General features: G+C 38.8%; 1 protein-coding gene across 1 annotated transcript in view; it reads left to right on the top strand.

Annotated features, from left to right (window-relative positions):
- The window catches only part of LOC117329281, a 158299-nt gene that overhangs the window by 111477 nt on the left and 25148 nt on the right, over nucleotides 1–21674 (top strand). Inside the window, exons 16-17 of the mRNA XM_033887146.1 lie at nucleotides 11176–11380; nucleotides 20279–20410. Of these exons, the coding sequence (XP_033743037.1) occupies nucleotides 11176–11380; nucleotides 20279–20410 (337 nt within the window). The remainder of the gene's footprint in view (nucleotides 1–11175; nucleotides 11381–20278; nucleotides 20411–21674) is intronic.

Below are 21674 nucleotides of genomic sequence, written 5' to 3' on the forward strand. Positions count from 1 at the left end.
TATATGAACACAACACATATAGAAATCACCACATATATTAGTATGTACACACAAGGAAATATCTAATACTATGATCATATACAAATATTTTGGCTTGACTTAAAATCCAGATGAATGGTTTCCTCATCTGTGTAATTTTCAAAATGTGTATATATGATTGTCCTTAATGTATGGGGGTTCGGTTTGGACACGGGAGAGGTATAGTTCATTTTATTATGTTATAGTTGGAAACTGGTTTTTACAATAGATTTAAATGTCATTTGGTATGTTGTTGGATATTAGTATATAAATATGTGTGTATTCCTGTTGGGTGTTTTTGGAACTGGTAATTGGAGCCATATATGTGTACTAGGGTTGTATTGCAGTAGTATTAGGCAGGTTCTACTCTATATTGCAGTGTAGTGTCATCACATATTTATAGATTTGTATCTAGGGTCAAGTTACAGATTTGTAATTTGAAACTGACTTTAAACACACATTTCAGTTCATCCATTGCTTTGAAAATTTATTATCTCTGAGGATATGAGAGGATTAGCATGTGATCTACATGAGCACCTGTCCAAATCAGTCAAGCATGATAGAGATATGTATTTTGTCTGTACCTTTGGTTAAGATGGTCAAGAACCATGCATTATAACAAGTGTACCCATATACCAATCACCAATGTTTTATCATCAATATTTTTCTAAAAACAGGATCACTTATTAGAAATACAGTATTTTATTCACCAGTTTATTTCAAGATAGAAAGGGAAACAAAAGCAAACACTATTTGAAGTTCTATAATTTGAATCTATGAAGATGACAAGGCTTATGGTTATGATTAAGTCATTATCGTAAGTATGGATCTCGATCAATTTTGTATGCTTATTACAGTATATGAAATCAGTATGTGTATTGGTTGGCTGCATCTACCCGGCCCATTGACAACAATAACGTGTAAGGGGAAGGTTGTCGGACACTACACCTCCATAGTCTAAAACCAGTGAAGCGTGGAAACCAACACAAATCTATACAGACGTAGTATTTACCATTCAATAGCATGAACTGTCCCCATTAAATTTTTGAGAATTGTAAACGCTGTACCTTGATATTTATATTTCCGATTACGGACATGACGGCCAGGGATGTATTTGTGTGTCGTATTGGGCAGGACCTTGGGAATGTATTGTCCTGGGATATTTATGACTGTTCAGTGTAATAAACGTTATTCCACGGATTCATGAGTGCAATAAATATTATTGTAAGGATTGACTTTAAATCTCATCGTTAAATATCTCTTGGATTTGATTATCCTATCTATTCACAAGGATCATGGCTATGTTTGATTGTGAAAATGTCATCTGAATTCTTGGTGCTCAGAGTTTGGAGAAATGACTGGGAGTTACCTTGCAACTTATATATTTTGTGAGTATATCCTATGTGTGTGTGTGTGTGTTTGTGTGTGTATGCGTGCATGTGTGCGTGCATAAGAAAATGTTTAAATTTAAAATAACCATAATTAATTCATATCCTTTTGTAATGTCCTGATAGGGTTTGTGATGGATTCACTTTGAATCTACCTTTATTGTCTACAACACCTGTAGGTTTGTGTTTTGTATAGTTAGACGAGGTGTGAAAAGTCTGATTTATTCCCCGGGATTATAAATTTATCATTGAATAGTAGCATTTTTAATAGAAAACCAGTTGGTTTTCCAAATATTATAAGATATGGTTACTGTGTGATATGGTCAGGCTATTGAAGTTTACAGAACTATTGAACCTGTTGTACCCAGAGGCAGCAGAGGGGACTCACAAAGGGATGTACAATCTGTTAAAGCGAAATTACAATATTAATAGATTATATTATATATTCTATCTGGACACTGACTTATAAGATAGCTGATTATAAATGTCCCCTTAACCTCCCCCACCAACCTCCAATCTATGTTTAGTTAGATTAGTAGATCAGAAAATGTATGGTATCCTTTATTGCAAGATATGTGTCCATCTGTTGTTAGGTGTCTGTCCATCTGTTGTAAGGTGTCTGTCCATCTGTTGTTAGGTGTCTGTCCATCTGTTGTTAGGTGTCTGTCTGTCTGTTGTTAGGTGTCTGTCCGTCTGTTGTAAGGTGTCTGTCCGTCTGTTGTATGAGGTGTCTGTCCATCTGTTGTAAGGTGTCTGTCTGTCTGTTGTATGAGGTGTCTGTCCATCTGTTGTAAGATGTCTGTCCATCTGTTGTATGAGGTGTCTGTCCATCTGTTGTAAGGTGTCTGTCCATCTGTTGTAAGGTCTCTGTCCATCTGTTGTTAGGTGTCTGTCCGACTGTTGTTAGGTGTCTGTCCGTCTGTTGTAAGGTGTCTGTCCGTCTGTTGTAAGGTGTCTGTCCATCTGTTGTAAGGTGTCTGTCCATCTGTTGTATGAGGTGTCTGTCTGTCTGTTGTATGAGGTGTCTGTCCATCTGTTGTAAGGTGTCTGTCCGTCTGTTGTTAGGTGTCTGTCCGTCTGTTGTTAGGTGTCTGTCCGTCTGTTGTAAGGTGTCTGTCCGTCTGTTGTATGAGGTGTCTGTCCATCTGTTGTAAGGTGTCTGTCTGTCTGTTGTATGAGGTGTCTGTCCATCTGTTGTAAGATGTCTGTCCATCTGTTGTATGAGGTGTCTGTCCATCTGTTGTAAGGTGTCTGTCCATCTGTTGTAAGGTGTCTGTCCATCTGTTGTAAGGTCTCTGTCCATCTGTTGTTAGGTGTCTGTCCGACTGTTGTTAGGTGTCTGTCCGTCTGTTGTAAGGTGTCTGTCCGTCTGTTGTATGAGGTGTCTGTCCATCTGTTGTAAGGTGTCTGTCTGTCTGTTGTATGAGGTGTCTGTCCATCTGTTGTAAGGTGTCTGTCCGTCTGTTGTAAGGTTTCTGTCTGTCTGTTGTAAGGTGTCTGTCCGTCTGTTGTAAGGTGTCTGTCCGTCTGTTGTAAGGTGTCTGTCCATCTGTTGTAAGGTGTCTGTCCGTCTGTTGTAAGGTGTCTGTCCGTCTGTTGTAAGGTGTCTGTCCGTCTGTTGTAAGGTACGTGTCTGTCCGTCTGTTGTAAGGTGTCTGTCCAACTGTTGTAAGGTGTCTGTCGTCTGTTGTAAGGTGTCTGTCCATCTTTTGTAAGGTACGTGTCTGTCCGTCTGTTGTAAGGTGGCTGTCCAATCTGTTGTATGGTGTCTGTCCATCTGTTGTAAGGTGTCTGTCCATCATTTAAATTGTTTAAAGATCAGTATATCAGCCATTCTATGTGGCTACTCATGATGTCATAGGATGTTTGGAAATGTGTAAACTACAACACAGATGTCACTTCTCACTCCCTTTGACCTTGTTGACTATGTAGCCTGGGAGTTGCCGGACATCAGTCCAGCATTGTGTAATAACTGCTGGTACTTTTCCCTTTACCAGTGTGGTACCTGTGACCCATGTACCATTGGGTGGCTGTTACATAAAGCAAAACAATTAATAGTCCTTTATTTACCAACCTTGGGCCTGGCTTTTGGGTATACATGTATATATCAACAAAATGATTGAATAACCAGTTTGGAGAACAATACAGGCAGAAAGGAAACCAGATGTTATTAGAAAAGATGTCACAGTACAATAGGAAGAGCAACATTTGTTGCAATTGAGTCCATTGAAATCATTTCCAATATACTTTGTGGAGGAAAATTCTACAGAATATATGGATTTATTATAGAAATACCATGGAATTCATGGAAGATTTTCGACTGGGCAGTATAAGAAAAACAGCTTGGAGGAGTTCAAATATTATTCTGGTTGCATCACAACTGATTCAGTCGACAACATGCAGTTATATATTTACACAACAATTTATGTAAACGCCTGACTGAATATATGAGCAACAGGACATGAATTGACTATATAACTACCAGCAGAACAACTTTTGAACAGATTTCAGATTTACAAAAGGCATTATGCGATTAGTGAAATTCATTTTCCATATATGAGCTCCACCCATGTAATCATCTAGGTTCCCACAGGTTCAGACTCGGATGTCTTATATTTAAATGTTGCTACCTTCTAACCTGCTGTTTGCCTGGAAGATTTGGTTTTTGCAAATGTTTCAAAATGAACATTTTGACGCATAAAATTCAGCAGCTCATGTCCTCATAAATTATTACTGTTCCATGCAGTCTCTTCTTTGAATGTACTGTGTTTGCTTCCATTTTCAAAATGCAGCCACTCTTGAATTGGCTAGGTTTCTGTTTTCATGTATTCATCATTGAAAGTTTTATTTCTTTGGTTCTGTAGTCATCTACTGGACTTTCATGCCATTTGACTTTACTGTCATTATGATTTTTTTACCTGCCTATTTTTATTGCAGTTATTGCCCCTTTACTATGAGTGTAGACTGAATTTTGTATGGACAACTCCAAAATTTTTGAAGCTTCATTGATGTAGTCAGCTCACACCAATATTGTACACTTTTTCTCACTAGTATTTGATCTACTATTTTGACCCCTTTTTGTCTTAATGAGCAATTGTTTGGGGTAGCATGGGAATTGAGGATGGATTTTGGAGTGATTTGTCAGCTATCCTGACAAATTAATAGATCAGTATTGGTGCATTCTACAATGTTAAGAAAATGATGCTTCTTAAGCTCATCTGCCAAATGTAATATCACCATTTTAAGAAGAACAATGATATTTTTTGCCATTTTACAATACTACACCTCACCACCAAGCTGCCATATTCTCCACGGTATGATAAACCCTAAAGCTATGACTTGATGCATTTAATAGGCATGCATAGCAAAATGTATCCTGCACCTCAGTGAACATATGCTTACCATTAAATACCCGGGATTATATATACCTGTAGTTAATTATACAAACGAGTAAGCTCATTTGAGACTGATATTCTATTCCATCCTGGACATAGCTACAGTTATGTTATCCAAGTTTTATCTGAAATTGATAAATGGATCAGCATCACATTCCAATTACGTTGTAAAGGTTATTTTTGCTCTGGCAGTAATTAAATATTAAATAAAGAACAAAGAGGAGCACATCATTTGTGACTACAATTTTCCTTTCAAATTCAAGTTATTTTGGTAATGATAATGCATAAAAACACTAAAAACACTGCAGCTAGTTAAGTATAATTTGTTCTGTTTTCATACATAGCATGTAACATCTGGGATCTGATATAGTATATTATATAATCTCTTTAGTATTCTGTTGTTTAAGTATATCGTCTTTCCTTGTTTAGGTGTCTCCTCATGTTGTTAAGATGTCTCCTCTGTTCCTGTTTTTCAGGTGTCTCCTCCATTGCTGTTTAAGTGTCTCCTCTGTCCCTGTTGTTTAAGTATCTTCTCTGTCCCTGTTGTTTAGTTGTCTCCTCTGTCCCTGTTGTTTAGGTGTCTCCTCTGTCTCTGTTGTTTAGGTGTCTCCTCTGTCCCTGTTGTTTAGGTGTCTCCTCTGTCTCTGTTGTTTGGTCGTCTCCTCTGTCCCTGTTGTTTAGGAGTCTCCTCTTTCCCTGTTGTTTAGGGGTGTCCTCTGTCCCTGTTGTTTAGGTATCTCCTCTGTCTCTGTTATTTATGTGTCTCCTCTGTCCCTGTTGTTTAGGTGTCTCTTCTCCCTGTTGTTTAGTTGTCTCCTCTGTCCCTGTTCTTTAGGTGTCTCCTCTGTCCCTGTTGTTTAAGTTTCTCCTCTGTCCCTGTTGGTTAGGTGTCTCTGCTGTCCCTGTTGTTTAAGTTTCTCCTCTGTCCCTGTTGGTTAGGTGTCTCTGCTGTTCCTGTTGTTTAGGTATCTCCTCTGTCCCTGTTGTTTAAGTATCTCCTCTGTCCCTGTTGTTTAGTTGTCTCCTCTGTCCCTGTTGTTTAGGTGTCTCCTCTGTCCTTGTTGTTTAGGTATCTCCTCTGTCTCTGTTGTTTATGTGTCTCCTCTGTCCCTGTTGTTTAAGTTTCTCCTCTGTCCCTGTTGGTTAGGTGTCTCTGCTGTCCCTGTTGTTTAGGTATCTCCTCTGTCCCTGTTGTTTAAGTTTCTCCTCTGTCCCTGTTGTTTAGTTGTCTCCTCTGTCCCTGTTGTTTAGGTGTCTCCTCTGTCCTTGTTGTTTAGGGGTCTCCTCTGTTCCCTGTTGTTTAGGTGTCTCCTCTGTCCCTGTTTAGTTGTCTCCTCCCTGTTTAGGTATCTCCCCTGTCCCTGTTGTTTAGGGGTCTCCTCTGTTCCCTGTTGTTTAGGTGTCTCCTCTGTCCCCTGTTTAGTTGTCTCCTCCCTGTTGTTTAGGTATCTCCTCTGTCCCTGTTGTTTAGGTGTCTCCTCTGTCCCTGTTGTTTAGGTGTCTCCTCTGTCTCTGTTGTTTTGGTATCTCCTCTGTCTCTGTTGTTTAGGTGTCTCTTCTGTCTCTGTTGTTTAGGTGTCTCCTCTGTCCATGTTGTTTAGGAGGCTCCTCTGTCCCTGTTGACTATGTGTCTCTGTCCCTGTTGTTTAGGTATCTCCTCTGTCCCTGTTGTTTAGGTGTCTCCTCTGTCCCTGTTGTTTTGGTATATCCTCTGTCCCTGTTGTTTAAGTATTTCCTCTGTCTCTCTTGTTTATGTGTCTCCTCTGTCCCTGTTGTTTAGTTGTCTCCTCTGCCCCTGTTGTTTAGGTATCTCCTCTGCCCCTGTTGTTTAGGTATCTCCTCTGTCCCTGTTGTTTAGGTGTCTCCTCTGTCCCTCTTGTTCAGGTATCTCCTCTGACCCTGTTGTTTATGTGTCTCCTCTGTCCCTGTTGTTAAGGTGTCTTCTCTGTCCCTGTTGATTATGTATATCCTCTGTCCCTGTTGTTTAAGTGTATCCTCTGTCCCTGTTGTTTAGGTGTCTTCTCTGTCCCTGTTGTTTAGGTATCTCTGTGTCTGTTGTTTAGGTGTCTCCTCTGTCCCTGTTTAGGCTTCTCCTCTGTCCCTGTTGTTTAGGTATCCTCTGTCCCTGTTGTTTAGGTGTCTCCTCTGTCCCTGTTTAGGTGTCTCCTCTGTCCCTGTTGTTTAGGTGTCTCCTCTGTCCCTGTTGTTTAGGGGTCTTCCCTGTTCCCTGTTGTTTAGGTGTCTCCTCTGTCCCTGTTTAGTTGTCTCCTCCCTGTTGTTTAGGTATATCCTCTGTCCCTGTTGTTTAGGGGTCTCCTCTGTCCCTGTTGTTTAGGTATCTCCTCTGTCTTTGTTGTTTATGTGTCTCCTCTGTCCTTGTTGTTTAGTGGTCTCCTCTGTCCGTGTTGTTTAGGGGTCTCTCCTGTCCGTGTTGTTTAGGTGTCTACTCTGTCCCTGTTGTAAAGGTATCTCCTCTAGATCTGTCCCTGTTGTTTAAGTGTCTCCTCTGTCTCTGTTGTTTAGGTATATCCTCTGCTTCTGTTGTTTAGGTATATCCTCTGTCTCTGTTGTTTAGGTATATCCTCTGTCTCTGTTGTTTAGGTATATCCTCTGTCTCTGTTGTTTAGGTATATCCTCTGACTCTGCTGTTTAGGTATCTCCTCTGTCTCTGTTGTTTAGGTGTCTCCTCTGTCCCTGTTGTTTAGTTGTCTCCTCTGTCTCTGTTGTTTAGGTGTCTCCTCTGTCTCTGTTGTTTAGGTGTCTCCTCTGTCCCTGTTGTTTAGGTATCTCCTCTGTCCCTGTTGTTTAGGTGTCTCCTCATGTTAAGATGTCTCCTCTGTCCCTGTTGTTTAGGTATCTCCTCTGTCCCTGTTGTTTAGGTATCTCCTCTGTCCCTGTTGTTTAGTGTCTCCTCTGTCCCTGTTGTTTAGGTATCTCCTCTGTCCCTGTTGTTTAGGTATCTCCTCTGTCCCTGTTGTTTAGGTGTCTCCTCTGTCCCTGTTGTTTAGGTGTCTCCCCTGTCCCTGTTGTTTAGGTATCTCCTCTGTCCCTGTTGTTTAGTGTCTCCTCTGTCCCTGTTGTTTAGGGGTCTCCTCTGTCCATGTTGTTTAGGTGTCTCATCTGACTCTGCTGTTTAGGTATCTCCTCTGGCCCTGTTGTTTAGGTGTCTCCTCTGTCCCTGTTGTTTAGTGTCTCCTCTGTTCATGTTGTTTTGATGTCTCTTCTGTTCATGTTGTTTAGGTGTCTCCTCTGTTCATGTTGTTTAGTGTCTCCTCTGTCCCTGTTGTTTAGGGGTCTCCTCTGTCCATGTTGTTTAGGTATCTCCTCTGGCCCTGTTGTTTAGATATCTCCTCTGGCCCTGTTGTTTAGGTGTCTCCTCTGTCCCTGTTGTTTAGGTGTCTCCTCTGTCCCTGTCCTCTATCTCCTCAATTCCTTTTAATTCAGTGACTTTCCAGGTCCATCTGTTTAGGTATATCCCTCTGCTCCTGTTGTTTTTCAGATATCCTCAGAGTTTCTTATGGTTGTTGGTGTCTCTTCAGTCCCTTTTCTGAAGACATTTCTTCTTGATGTTAATTTCTAATCAAAGTCCTGATGTCTTGTCTCAGTGAAGTTTAGCCTTCTCCAACTTATCTATACAATTAATGTTTGAATCTATCACCTAACAACAAGAGTTATGGGCCAGTGTTAATGTTCCCATATTGTAACGATGTCACATCAATAGATATTCAGTTTGAAATGATGTCATAACACTTTTAAAGAATCTTATTTTCATGTGTAATGATTTCTTGTAACTTGATAAAAGATTTTGTGATACATCTGATCCCAGTCTATTTCTATATAACACCAAGAAACTTTGCTTTATAGGTGCAGACTTTTGATTTCATAATTTCAGAAAATGAGCAATCTTTTCAGGTTTTTAAATCATTACCCAAAGAGAAGTCAGGTTGTTGAGTATTGACATATCATGTTCAAATTATTCAATCACTCTTTAAAAATTTTATGACTGGATCTGTACAAAGATATGATGTCATTAAATGGCTCCTCCAAGATTTAGTTTACATGAACCAGTATTGTATGAACGTATTACTGTCGAACACTTTTGTAGTCTAACTGATGGGTTCTATAGTGTATTTATAGAAAAACACATCAAAGCTGACATTTGTGCATTGCATATTAAATTTTTCTGATGTTTATTGAAATGAATTTTAAAGAGCCTTATATTACTAACATGTAAATGCTGAAGTTTTGTGAATATAATTGTGTTTTTGTGTAATTGTTGGCGGGAAGCCTGCTGAGTAAATGTAAACAACCTCAACATGTCTTATTTTTGAAAATACATTAACCACAAAAGCCTATCATATGCTAGCTAGCTCAGTTTACAGGTACAGAAAGGCTGTTGGGTGATTCATATGGCCAGGAGATGTTGGGGAAATACTGTATTACTTCACTCAATTAATGGAGGAGGTCTCTTTCGTTTACTTTTCCCACTAGCCTAACTTTCACAATTCTTTTATTTTTAGCCCACCATCATCAGATAGTGGTCTATTCAAATCACCCTGCGTCCGTGGTCCGTGGTCCGTCCCTCCGTAAACAATTCTTGTTATCACTTTATCTCAGAAAGTTCTATAGGAATCTTTCTCACATTTCATATGTAGATTCCCCTTGGTCCCTAGTTATGCATATTTCATTTTGGGACCAATCGGAAAATAACATGGCCGATAGGCAGCCATCTTGGATTTTGACAATTGAAGTTTGCTATCGTTATTTCTCTGAAAGTCTTTAAGAGATCTTTCTAAAATTTCATATGTAGCTTCCCCTTGGTCCCTAGTTACATGTATGCATATTGCATTTTGGGACCAGTCGGAAAAGAACATGGCCGATAGACAGCCATCTTGGATTTTAACAATTGAAGTTTGTTATTGCTATTTTACAGAAGGTACTGAAGGGATCTTTCTCAAATTTCATATGTAGGTTACCCTTGGTCCCTCGTATTGCATTTTGGGACCAATCTGAAAACAACATGACCGACAGACAGCCATTATCGCTAAATCTCAAATTTATATACAGGTTCCCCTTATTTAAAAAGTACTGGAGGGATGTTTCTCAATTTACACAGATTAGTAAGAGGAAGGGAAAAATAGAGAGAAGATTAATCTGACATGGAACCTATAAAGATCATTCAATGGTGGGCGCCAAGATCCCTCTGGGATCCCTTGTTTAGGTCACCTGAGACAAAGTCTTGAGTGACCTATTCTAATGGCCTTTCGTATGTTGTTGTCTGTCAAGAAAAATCTTCTTCTCAAGTCCACAATAAGGTAGAATAAAATACTCTTCATAGATGGAACTTCAATAATGGGTCTTAAGGTGCTTTAATAAAATTGTGAATATCATGACCATAGAGTCTCACATTTGCCCCTGGAGAGGAGATATATACTTACTATAGTTTATATAGGCAAATCACAATTTTAACTGTCATTTGTTTGATTTCTATCAGAATTCATTAATTCGTACCTGGTCAACATTATCAGCATGGGATGACAGTTTGATGGTATGCACATGTTGGGCCTGACTCAAACCCCATGGGCTGATTTGCAGGGCCAAAAAGTGCCAAATTTACTAAAACTTCAAAAAAAATACCCAAATACCTCAGAATCAAATACTCTTCATAAGTGGGGTATTAAAGTGCTTTAATTTACCAAAATTGTGAATTTTATGACCCTATTTGCCCCTGGGGAGGGGGTAAACTTTATTATATAAGGAAATCACATTTTTTACTATTGGTTCTTAGATTTTATTTATATTTTGGAATTAATTCTAACTTGGTTAGAATTAGCAGTTTTGGAAGGCAGTTTGATGGTATTCAAATTGGCAGGATAAAAAGGGTAAAATTGACAAAAATATTTCAAAACTCAGGCGACTGTTAAGGTCCGAGGGGTCTCTTGTTTTTACACTTTTTCTCATTTAAATTAGCATTCTCATTATATCAGAGACATTGATTTAAAAAATAAAAATCCTTTAAAATGCAAGAGGATTGCTATAAATTTATTGGCTTATCCATGAAAAATTAAGGTCATTTAATGTAAAATATAATCTGTTGGCCAATCTATGAAAGGTCAAGGTCACTAAACTACTATAAATAGAAAGCAGTAATACTTCCAGGTCACTTACAATAAAGAAATGCTTGATAGCTTGAGGTTGGATTGCTGAGCAATTAATTCTTAAAAGGTAGCTTAATGTAAATAAAATTATGTCGTAAATCACTGTAATATATTGTTTTAATGATAACTAATCCGTAGATGTCATTAGTTTCATAGTCAGAGTTGCTAAAGGAAAATGAGGTATTACAACTAGAAGATTTTTTATGTCTCTTTTAGGAAACTGAGGATGCTGACATGACAAACGGCTACCTGTCAGAACTGACCACTCTGGACAGTGGAGACAATGAGGAGCCAGAGGAGGACAGTAATTACCGTGGTAACTGGAGCAGTCGCCTTGACTTTGTCCTCTCTTGTCTGGGATATGTGGTTGGCCTTGGCAATGTATGGAGATTTCCATATCTCGTCTACAAAAACGGTGGAGGTAATTAAAAGTTGAAGCATGCCTGATGTTAGATAACTGGAGTGACATTTAAAAGGATAGTCCCTACTGCCTGATTGGATTTATCAGAGGAGACACCTAATATAGTGCATTCCTACAGTCAAGAAACCAATTGTCTGTACAGTAGAAAAAAAGGAGAGAATTTTTTTGGTCTGAGATTTGTAAAGTGGAAATTGCATGGATTACAGCCATGAAAGACTATTACAATAATGGCCTTGATAATTTTTAACCTTTTGATCATTTGATACATTTTTGGACTTGGGGTAAAAAATGTTGAATAAATGAGCAGTTTAGTTAATAAACACCTGGTGACAGTAATTTTAAGGGGATTGAGGTCATATTTGCTTCAAAATGTGAACATATCTTTGTAAAATTAATGTGCATCATGAACATAGGAGCACAATCATATAGGAAGTGTAGCTGTCCCTGGGATGGAGTACAATTATATAGGAAGTGTAGCTGTCCTTGGGATGGAGTACAATCATATAGGAAGTGTAGCTGTCCTTGGGATGGAGTACAATTATATAGGAAGTGTAGCTGTCCTTGGGATGGAGTACAATTATATAGAAAGTGTAGCTGTCCCTGGGATGGTGTACAATTATATAGGAAGTGTAGCTGTCCTTGGGATGGAGTACAATTATATAGGAAGTGTAGCTGTCTGTGGGATGGAGTACAATCATATAGGAAGTGTAGCTGTCCTTGGGATGGAGTACAATTATATAGGAAGTGTAGCTGTCCATGGGATGGTGTACAATAATATAGGAAGTGTAGCTGTCCATGGGATGGAGTACAATAATATAGGAAGTGTAGCTGTCTGTGGGATGGTGTACAATAATATAGGAAGTGTAGCTGTCTGTGGGATGGTGTACAATAATATAGGAAGTGTAGCTGTCTGTGGGATGGAGTACAATTATATAGGAAGTGTAGCTGTCCTTGGGATGGTGTACAATAATATAGGAAGTGTAGCTGTCTGTGGGATGGTGTACAATAATATAGGAAGTGTAGCTGTCTGTGGGATGGTGTACAATAATATAGGAAGTGTAGCTGTCTGTGGGATGGAGTACAATTATATAGGAAGTGTAGCTGTCTGTGGGATGGAGTACAATTATATAGGAAGTGTAGCTGTCTGTGGGATGGAGTACAATTATATAGGAAGTGTAGCTGTCCCTGGGATGGAGTACAATTATATAGAAAGTGTAGCTGTCTGTGGGATGGAGTACAATCATATAGAAAGTGTAGCTGTCTGTGGGATGGAGTACAATTATATAGGAAGTGTAACTGTCTGTGGGATGGAGTACAATTATATAGAAAGTGTAGCTGTCTGTGGGATGGTGTACAATAATATAGGAAGTGTAGCTGTCTGTGGGATGGTGTACAATTATATAGAAAGTGTAGCTGTCTGTGGGATGGAGTACAATTATATAGAGTGAGCTGCTGGAGGAGTCATTATATACGAAGTGGTAAGCTGGTCCTGGGATGTGTACAATTATGAGTTCTGTCTTGGTGGGTACAATTATAGAGTGTGCTGTCCTGGTGGTGTACAATGTATTAGAATGTGTGTCCTGGATGTCAATTATAGAAATTAGCTGTCCTGGATGGTGTAAATTATATGAAAGTGTAGCTGTCCAGGAATGGTGTACATTTATAGAAAGTGAGCTGTCCCTGATGGTGTAATTATATAATGTAGCTGTCCTGGGATGGTGTCATAATATAGGAAGTACATTGTCTGTGGAGTGGATACAATAATAGGAAGATGTTTTAGTGTCTTGGATTGGTACAATTATAATGCATGGTTACGTCCTGAGATGGTATTACAATATATGGGAAGTGTGCTGTCCTTTGGATGGAGTACAATTATTGGATGTGCGTCTGGATGGTGTAATTAATGAAAGTGTAGCTGTCTGTGGGATGGTGTACAATTATATAGAAAGTGTAGCTGTCTGTGGGATGGAGTTCAATTATATAGGAAGTGTAGCTGTCCTTGGGATGGTGTACAATTATATAGGAAGTGTAGCTGTCCTTGGGATGGTGTACAATTATATAGGAAGTGTAGCTGTCCTTGGGATGGAGTACAATTATATAGGAAGTGTAGCTGTCTGTGGGATGGAGTACAATTATATAGGAAGTGTAGCTGTCCCTGGGATGGTGTACAATTATATAGGAAGTGTAGCTGTCTGTGGGATGGTGTACAATTATATAGGAAGTGTAGCTGTCCTTGGGATGGAGTACAATCATATAGGAAGTGTAGCTGTCCTTGGGATGGTGTACAATTATATAGGAAGTGTAGCTGTCCCTGGGATGGAGTACAATCATATAGGAAGTGTAGCTGTCCCTGGGATGGAGTACAATCATATAGGAAGTGTAGCTGTCCCTGGGATGGAGTACAATTATATAGGAAGTGTAGCTGTCTTTGGGATGGTGTACAATTATATAGGAAGTGTAGCTGTCCCTGGGATGGAGTACAATCATATAGGAAGTGTAGCTGTCTGTGGGATGGAGTACAATTATATAGGAAGTGTAGCTGTCCCTGGGATGGTGTACAATTATATAGGAAGTGTAGCTGTCTGTGGGATGGAGTACAATTATATAGGAAGTGTAGCTGTCCCTGGGATGGTGTACAATTATATAGGAAGTGTAGCTGTCCATGGGATGGTGTACAATAATATAGGAAGTGTAGCTGTCTGTGGGATGGAGTAAAATTATATAGAAAGTGTAGCTGTCCGTGGGATGGTGTACAATCATATAGGAAGTGTAGCTGTCTGTGGGATGGAGTACAATAATATAGGAAGTGTAGCTGTCTGTGGGATGGAGTACAATAATATAGGAAGTGTAGCTGTCTGTGGGATGGTGTACAATTATATAGGAAGTGTAGCTGTCCCTGGGATGGTGTACAATCATATAGAAAGTGTAGCTGTCTGTGGGATGGTGTACAATTATATAGGAAGTGTAGCTGTCCGTGGGATGGTGTACAATTATATAGAAAGTGTAGCTGTCCCTGGGATGGAGTACAATCATATAGGAAGTGTAGCTGTCCGTGGGATGGTGTACAATTATATAGAAAGTGTAGCTGTCCCTGGGATGGTGTACAATAATATAGGAAGTGTAGCTGTCCGTGGGATGGTGTACAATGATATAGGAAGTGTAGCTGTCCCTGGGATGGTGTACAATTATATAGGAAGTGTAGCTGTCCCTGGGATGGTGTACAATAATATAGGAAGTGTAGCTGTCCTTGGGATGGAGTACAATCATATAGGAAGTGTAGCTGTCCCTGGGATGGTGTACAATTATATAGAAAGTGTAGCTGTCTGTGGGATGGAGTACAATTATATAGAAAGTGTAGCTGTCCTTGGGATGGAGTACAATTATATAGGAAGTGTAGCTGTCCCTGGGATGGAGTACAATTATATAGAAAGTGTAGCTGTCCCTGGGATGGTGTACAATAATATAGGAAGTGTAGCTGTCCCTGGGATGGTGTACAATTATATAGAAAGTGTAGCTGTCCCTGGGATGGTGTACAATTATATAGGAAGTGTAGCTGTCCCTGGGATGGTGTACAATTATATAGAAAGTGTAGCTGTCCCTGGGATGGTGTACAATTATATAGGAAGTGTAGCTGTCTTTGGGATGGTGTACAATTATATAGGAAGTGTAGCTGTCCCTGGGATGGTGTACAATTATATAGAAAGTGTAGCTGTCCCTGGGATGGAGTACAATCATATAGGAAGTGTAGCTGTCTGTGGGATGGTGTACAATTATATAGGAAGTGTAGCTGTCTTTGGGATGGTGTACAATAATATAGAAGTGTAGCTGTCCCTGGGATGGAGTACAATTATATAGGAAGTGTAGCTGTCCTTGGGATGGAGTACAATCATATAGGAAGTGTAGCTGTCCTTGGGATGGAGTACAATTATATAGAAAGTGTAGCTGTCTTTGGGATGGTGTACAATTATATAGGAAGTGTAGCTGTCTTTGGGATGGTGTACAATTATATAGGAAGTGTAGCTGTCCCTGGGATGGTGTACAATTATATAGAAAGTGTAGCTGTCCCTGGGATGGTGTACAATAATATAGGATGTGTAGCTGTCCCTGGGATGGAGTACAATTATATAGGAAGTGTAGCTGTCTGTGGGATGGAGTACAATCATATAGGAAGTGTAGCTGTCTTTGGGATGGTGTACAATTATATAGGAAGTGTAGCTGTCCCTGGGATGGTGTACAATTATATAGAAAGTGTAGCTGTCCCTGGGATGGAGTACAATCATATAGGAAGTGTAGCTGTCTGTGGGATGGTGTACAATTATATAGGAAGTGTAGCTGTCCCTGGGATGGTGTACAATTATATAGAAAGTGTAGCTGTCCCTGGGATGGAGTACAATCATATAGGAAGTGTAGCTGTCTGTGGGATGGTGTACAATTATATAGAAAGTGTAGCTGTCCCTGGGATGGTGTACAATAATATAGAAAGTGTAGCTGTCCCTGGGATGGTGTACAATTATATAGAAAGTGTAGCTGTCCCTGGGATGGTGTACAATTATATAGGAAGTGTAGCTGTCTTTGGGATGGTGTACAATTATATAGGAAGTGTAGCTGTCCCTGGGATGGTGTACAATTATATAGAAAGTGTAGCTGTCCCTGGGATGGAGTACAATCATATAGGAAGTGTAGCTGTCTGTGGGATGGTGTACAATTATATAGGAAGTGTAGCTGTCTTTGGGATGGTGTACAATAATATAGAAAGTGTAGCTGTCTGTGGGATGGTGTACAATTATATAGGAAGTGTAGCTGTCTTTGGGATGGTGTACAATTATATAGAAAGTGTAGCTGTCCCTGGGATGGAGTACAATCATATAGGAAGTGTAGCTGTCTGTGGGATGGTGTACAATTATATAGAAAGTGTAGCTGTCCCTGGGATGGTGTACAATAATATAGAAAGTGTAGCTGTCCCTGGGATGGTGTACAATTATATAGAAAGTGTAGCTGTCCCTGGGATGGTGTACAATAATATAGGAAGTGTAGCTGTCTGTGGGATGGTGTACAATTATATAGGAAGTGTAGCTGTCTGTGGGATGGTGTACAATTATATAGGAAGTGTAGCTGTCCCTGGGATGGTGTACAATTATATAGGAAGTGTAGCTGTCCTTGGGATGGAGTACAATTATATAGGAAGTGTAGCTGTCCCTGGGATGGAGTACAATCATATAGGAAGTGTAGCTGTCCTTGGGATGGAGTACAATTATATAGGAAGTGTAGCTGTCTTTGGGATGGAGTACAATTATATAGGAAGTGTAGCTGTCTGTGGGATGGTGTACAATAATATAGGAAGTGTAGCTGTCTGTGGGATGGAGTACAATAATAAAGGAAGTGTAGCTGTCCGTGGGATGGTGTACAATAATATAGGAAGTGTAGCTGTCCCTGGGATGGTGTACAATGATATAGGAAGTGTAGCTGTCCGTGGGATGGAGTACAATCATATAGGAAGTGTAGCTGTCTGTGGGATGGAGTACAATAATAAAGGAAGTGTAGCTGTCCGTGGGATGGTGTACAATAATATAGGAAGTGTAGCTGTCCCTGGGATGGTGTACAATAATATAGGAAGTGTAGCTGTCCCTGGGATGGTGTACAATGATATAGGAAGTGTAGCTGTCCGTGGGATGGTGTACAATTATATAGGAAGTGTAGCTGTCTGTGGGATGGTGTACAATGATATAGGAAGTGTAGCTGTCCGTGGGATGGTGTACAATGATATAGGAAGTGTAGCTGTCCGTGGGATGGTGTACAATGATATAGGAAGTGTAGCTGTCCGTGGGATGGTGTACAATGATATAGGAAGTGTAGCTGTCCGTGGGATGGTGTACAATAATATAGGAAGTGTAGCTGTCTGTGGGATGGTGTACAATGATATAGGAAGTGTAGCTGTCCGTGGGATGGTGTACAATTATATAGGAAGTGACTAGTTCTATGCCTACATGTCCATTGCTAGGTTTTGTCTCGCTGATTAAATGTAGATTTTGGGTTCACTGCCTGATTTTAGAGACACATTGAGGGGCCCTCACTGACATGCCGGTAATTTAGTCACCTGTATTAACCCTTTAATGCCTACTGTATATTATTTAGTTCATACTCACTGTTTTAATAATTCCTTATCCAAGTTTAAAAACGTTCAAGTCTAAAACTCAAAAGAGGATTTACATGCTTAACAGCTTACTGGTAAAGCACTGGCTTACTGTTTCCCTTAAGGTAAACCTAACAAGTAAAACATTTCTTATATGACAGCGAGATTCCTTCTTTTTCTTAGCCCTAAGTAATTGATCAATTAATTTATTTTGATAAAACATTCTGATTATACAGTATATATGAATATGAACATCAAATTAATCTTGACATATGTATAGATCTGATGCAATCCTGAATCAGACTGAACATGATTTTCTTGTTTATTGTTATCACACTATATATAGAGTTTCCTTATTAATCTCACGTGTATGATTACTGCTATACATGTACGTGTGTTAGCTAGAGTACTTTTAAAATTTAAGTTTGGAAAATTGCTTGCAAAAGGGGTTTGATCAACTACAATAAACACGTATTGATGAGGCTTTATAATTATAACCATGAGGACAATGACTGGCTTATTCCTTGGAATTTGTTTAAATCTTTTCATTTTAGAGATTTCATTTGTATAACTAACTACCTAGGTAAATAATTATATAACTAAATAATTATAAGTATAGACTTATGGCTATCATACTTTGCATGTTTTTACCCTATTAGTTATGTTTAATACGCGAGTAATTTGCCCTAACTGGAGCTTGTTTGTGTCTGGATATTCTGCATTATTGACGAGTGCCCGTCTATATAAGTATGACTCATTATGAAGTCCGTATATAACAAGCAAAACCTCAAAATCCATAATCATACATAAAAAGTAACCCATTATTTAGGCAATATTGTTCCAGTCGAGTCCATCAAGCCATTATTATTGAAATTTTATGAGCTAATTATCGTGTTATCACAGAATTGATATAGAACAAAGACCTATAAAAACCAGTCTGGTATCGGGTCTCACTAACACGTAGTCGATTGTTAATCATTGTATGACTCAATGTGCTGTATTATGTTAGTACAATTGTACTAAGTCTGGCAGACTCTGAATGAAGACCAGGAGACATCTATATAATGTAATAATTTGTGAAGTATTGACGGTTACTAGCTGTCTATAATTAGTTTAGGAAGCCCCAGTTCTTGTAATACTGACTTTTGAGACCAATTTAATGAAATCTCATGATCATATGAAAAGAAAACAAAGGTAGGGTTTCCAAATGGCCTAAGAAGCAAATACAAAAGCTTGTATGTGCTATTAGTAGCCTTTAAATTCCTACATTTACAAGTAGGCATTTTAGTCAAAACATATACACAAGATTATAGACTAGTTGATATAATTGTGCCAAAGTCGCGTCTAGTTTGACCCTACTGGTAAGATCTGGCTCATCTAGTGACTTGACCCTACTGGTAAGATCTGGCTCATCTTTCACTCGCTGAGCTAATTAAGGTGTTGTAAACACCAAGTCATCATCATGCACTTTCTTTTTGTCAGCATGCACCCTATCCTTTGTGTCGCCGTCTCATGTAACAATACGAGTCCTTGGATTCAATTGAGTCAGTTTGGCTGTTAAATACTATTCTAATAAGTGCCTTGATGACATCAATGAAATAGTTGGAGGCAATTTGTGTAAATTGTAAAAAAACAGTCATTGCTTGAATTGTCTGTGATATGACTCGATCTGCTACCCATCTGGAATTGTCTGTGATATGACTCGATCTGCTACCCATCTGGAATTGTCTGTGATATGACTCGATCTGCTAACCATCTGGAATTGTCTGTGATATGACTCGATCTGCTACCCATTTGGAATTGTCTGTGATATGACTCGATCTGCTACCCATCTGGAATTGTCTGTGATATGACTCGATCTGCTACCCATCTGGAATTGTCTGTGATATGACTCGAACTGCTACCCATCTGGAGTTGTCTGTGATATGACTCGATCTGCTAACCATCTGGAGTTGTCTGTGATATGACTCGATCTGCTACCCATCTGGAATTGTCCGTGATATGACTCGAACTGCTACCCATCTGGAATTGTCTGTGATATGACCTGTGATATGACTCGATCTGCTACCCATCTGGAATTGTCTGTGATATGACTCGATCTGCTACCCATCTGGAATTGTCTGTGATATGACTCGATCTGCTACCCATCTGGAATTGTCTGTGATATGACTCGAACTGCTACCCATCTGGAATTGTCTGTGATATGACTCGAACTGCTACCCATCTGGAATTGCCTGTGATATGACTCGATCTGCTACCCATCTGGAGTTGTCTGTGATATGACTCGAACTGCTACCCATCTGGAGTTTAGTCTTAGAGTTAGTAGAAAAAATTGAAGAAAAATGTATTTGAATTGAAAAATTCAACAAAAAATAAGAAATCATAATGCCATTCCTGACATTAAAATCCACTGAATAGTAAAGACAAGTTGAAATAATCACTAACCTTTCATACTGAGAGCTTATTCCCTGTCATAGATGTGGCTCAGCTAGAGTACAGTAAGACCAAGCTGTATCATTCAGGTGAGGTGGTAGATGATAAAACAATATTCTATGTGCGAAAAAAAGGTGCACACAGCCACAATCAAATTTGCAGGTACTTGCCATATAGAATATTTTATAACTATCTGGTAGCTTGAAAGGTATTGTGTGAGAATATTTCGCTCTTGAAGATTACTCACTTTTCAAAGTATTATATGTCATATTTAATTTACAAATGACCTAATTATAGATAATGTCAACATTTGTCATTTCGATTTTATTTTCCAGGAGCATTCTTCATTCCTTACGCGATAATGCTGGTGTTCTGTGGTGTGCCATTGGTCTATTTGGAGCTGGCCTTTGGACAATATGCTAGTTTGGGGCCTATCACTGTGTGGAAGGCTGTACCTTTATTTAAAGGTCGGTGCATGCATGGTGTAACCTGTCAAAGTTGATCTTAAAATTTGTCTTAAAAGCTGCATAAACCTTTAATATGAATCACTGTGTAAAATAAACAAATGTTAAATCAGAATTATTTTTTGTTAAGTTAACAGAATTTTATGTTAAAAGTAACAACTATTTTTTTCATGAATAAATTGCTTTGAACTCAAACTTTTTCAGAGATAAGAAAGCAACATGGACAGTCTTTCTAAAAAAAAAAAAACCCAAAAAAACCAAGACACATTGCAGATCTGTTATTTGGAACTTTAAACATGCACAATCATAGAAACCCTAATTTTTGTCAATTGATTGCGTAAGCATAAATGATCATGCATGTTTTCTGCAAATGTATTTTTCTCCATTGGATAAATATTTTCCCCACTTGTTCGGATTCTTTTTAGCTCGTCTCTTCGAAGAAGAGTGAGAGCTTATGTTGTCACTCCAGCGTCAGCGTTGGTTTTTCAAATGCTAAGTTTTTGGTGCAAGTGTTGAAAGGCATAGTAATTTATGGTAATATGGTCCCTGTGGGGGTTAAACTATCTCCTGCTGGAGTTAAACTAAAAGATTTTTTGGGGAAAAAAACAGATTTTTGAAAAAAAAATTAGTTAAGTTTTTGGTGCAAGTGTTGAAAGCTATTAATATTTGTACTAGGGTGCTGATAATTGGCAATAGAGTCCCTCTGGAGTTAAACTATCCCCTGCCAGAGTTAAACTAAAAGATTTCTTTGGGAAAAAAACAGATTTTTAAATTGTTGGACTTAGAATATTTCTGCGTTAAGTTTATGCTGCAAGTGTTAAAAAGTTTTAATACATAAAAGGTTTTAATACATCACTTTATAATTGTACTAGGATGCTGATATTTGGCAATAGAGTCCCTCTGGAGTTAAACAATCCCCTGTCGGAGATAAACTTAAAGATTTTAAGAAAAAAACAACCTGATTTTTCAAATTTTTGAACTTAGAATATTTCTGCATTAAGTTTATGCTGCAAATTAAGTGTTAAAAGGTTTTAATACATCACTTTATGATTGTACTAGGGTGCTGATATTTGGTAAAAGAGTTCCTCTGGAGTTACACTATCCCTTCTTTGAGTGAAACTGAAAAAAAAACAATGTGAAAATGCTCACATTAGACCATTTATACCGGTCCACATTTTTCAAGGGTGACAACTCACATTAGGATAATATTTTATCAAAAAGTTGAAGAAATAGGTCCAATAGCAATTATATTAAATTTTGTAGTTAA

The sequence above is a fragment of the Pecten maximus genome, chromosome 6 (genome assembly GCF_902652985.1).
Source record: "Pecten maximus chromosome 6, xPecMax1.1, whole genome shotgun sequence".
Classification (NCBI taxonomy): Eukaryota; Metazoa; Mollusca; class Bivalvia; order Pectinida; family Pectinidae; genus Pecten; species Pecten maximus.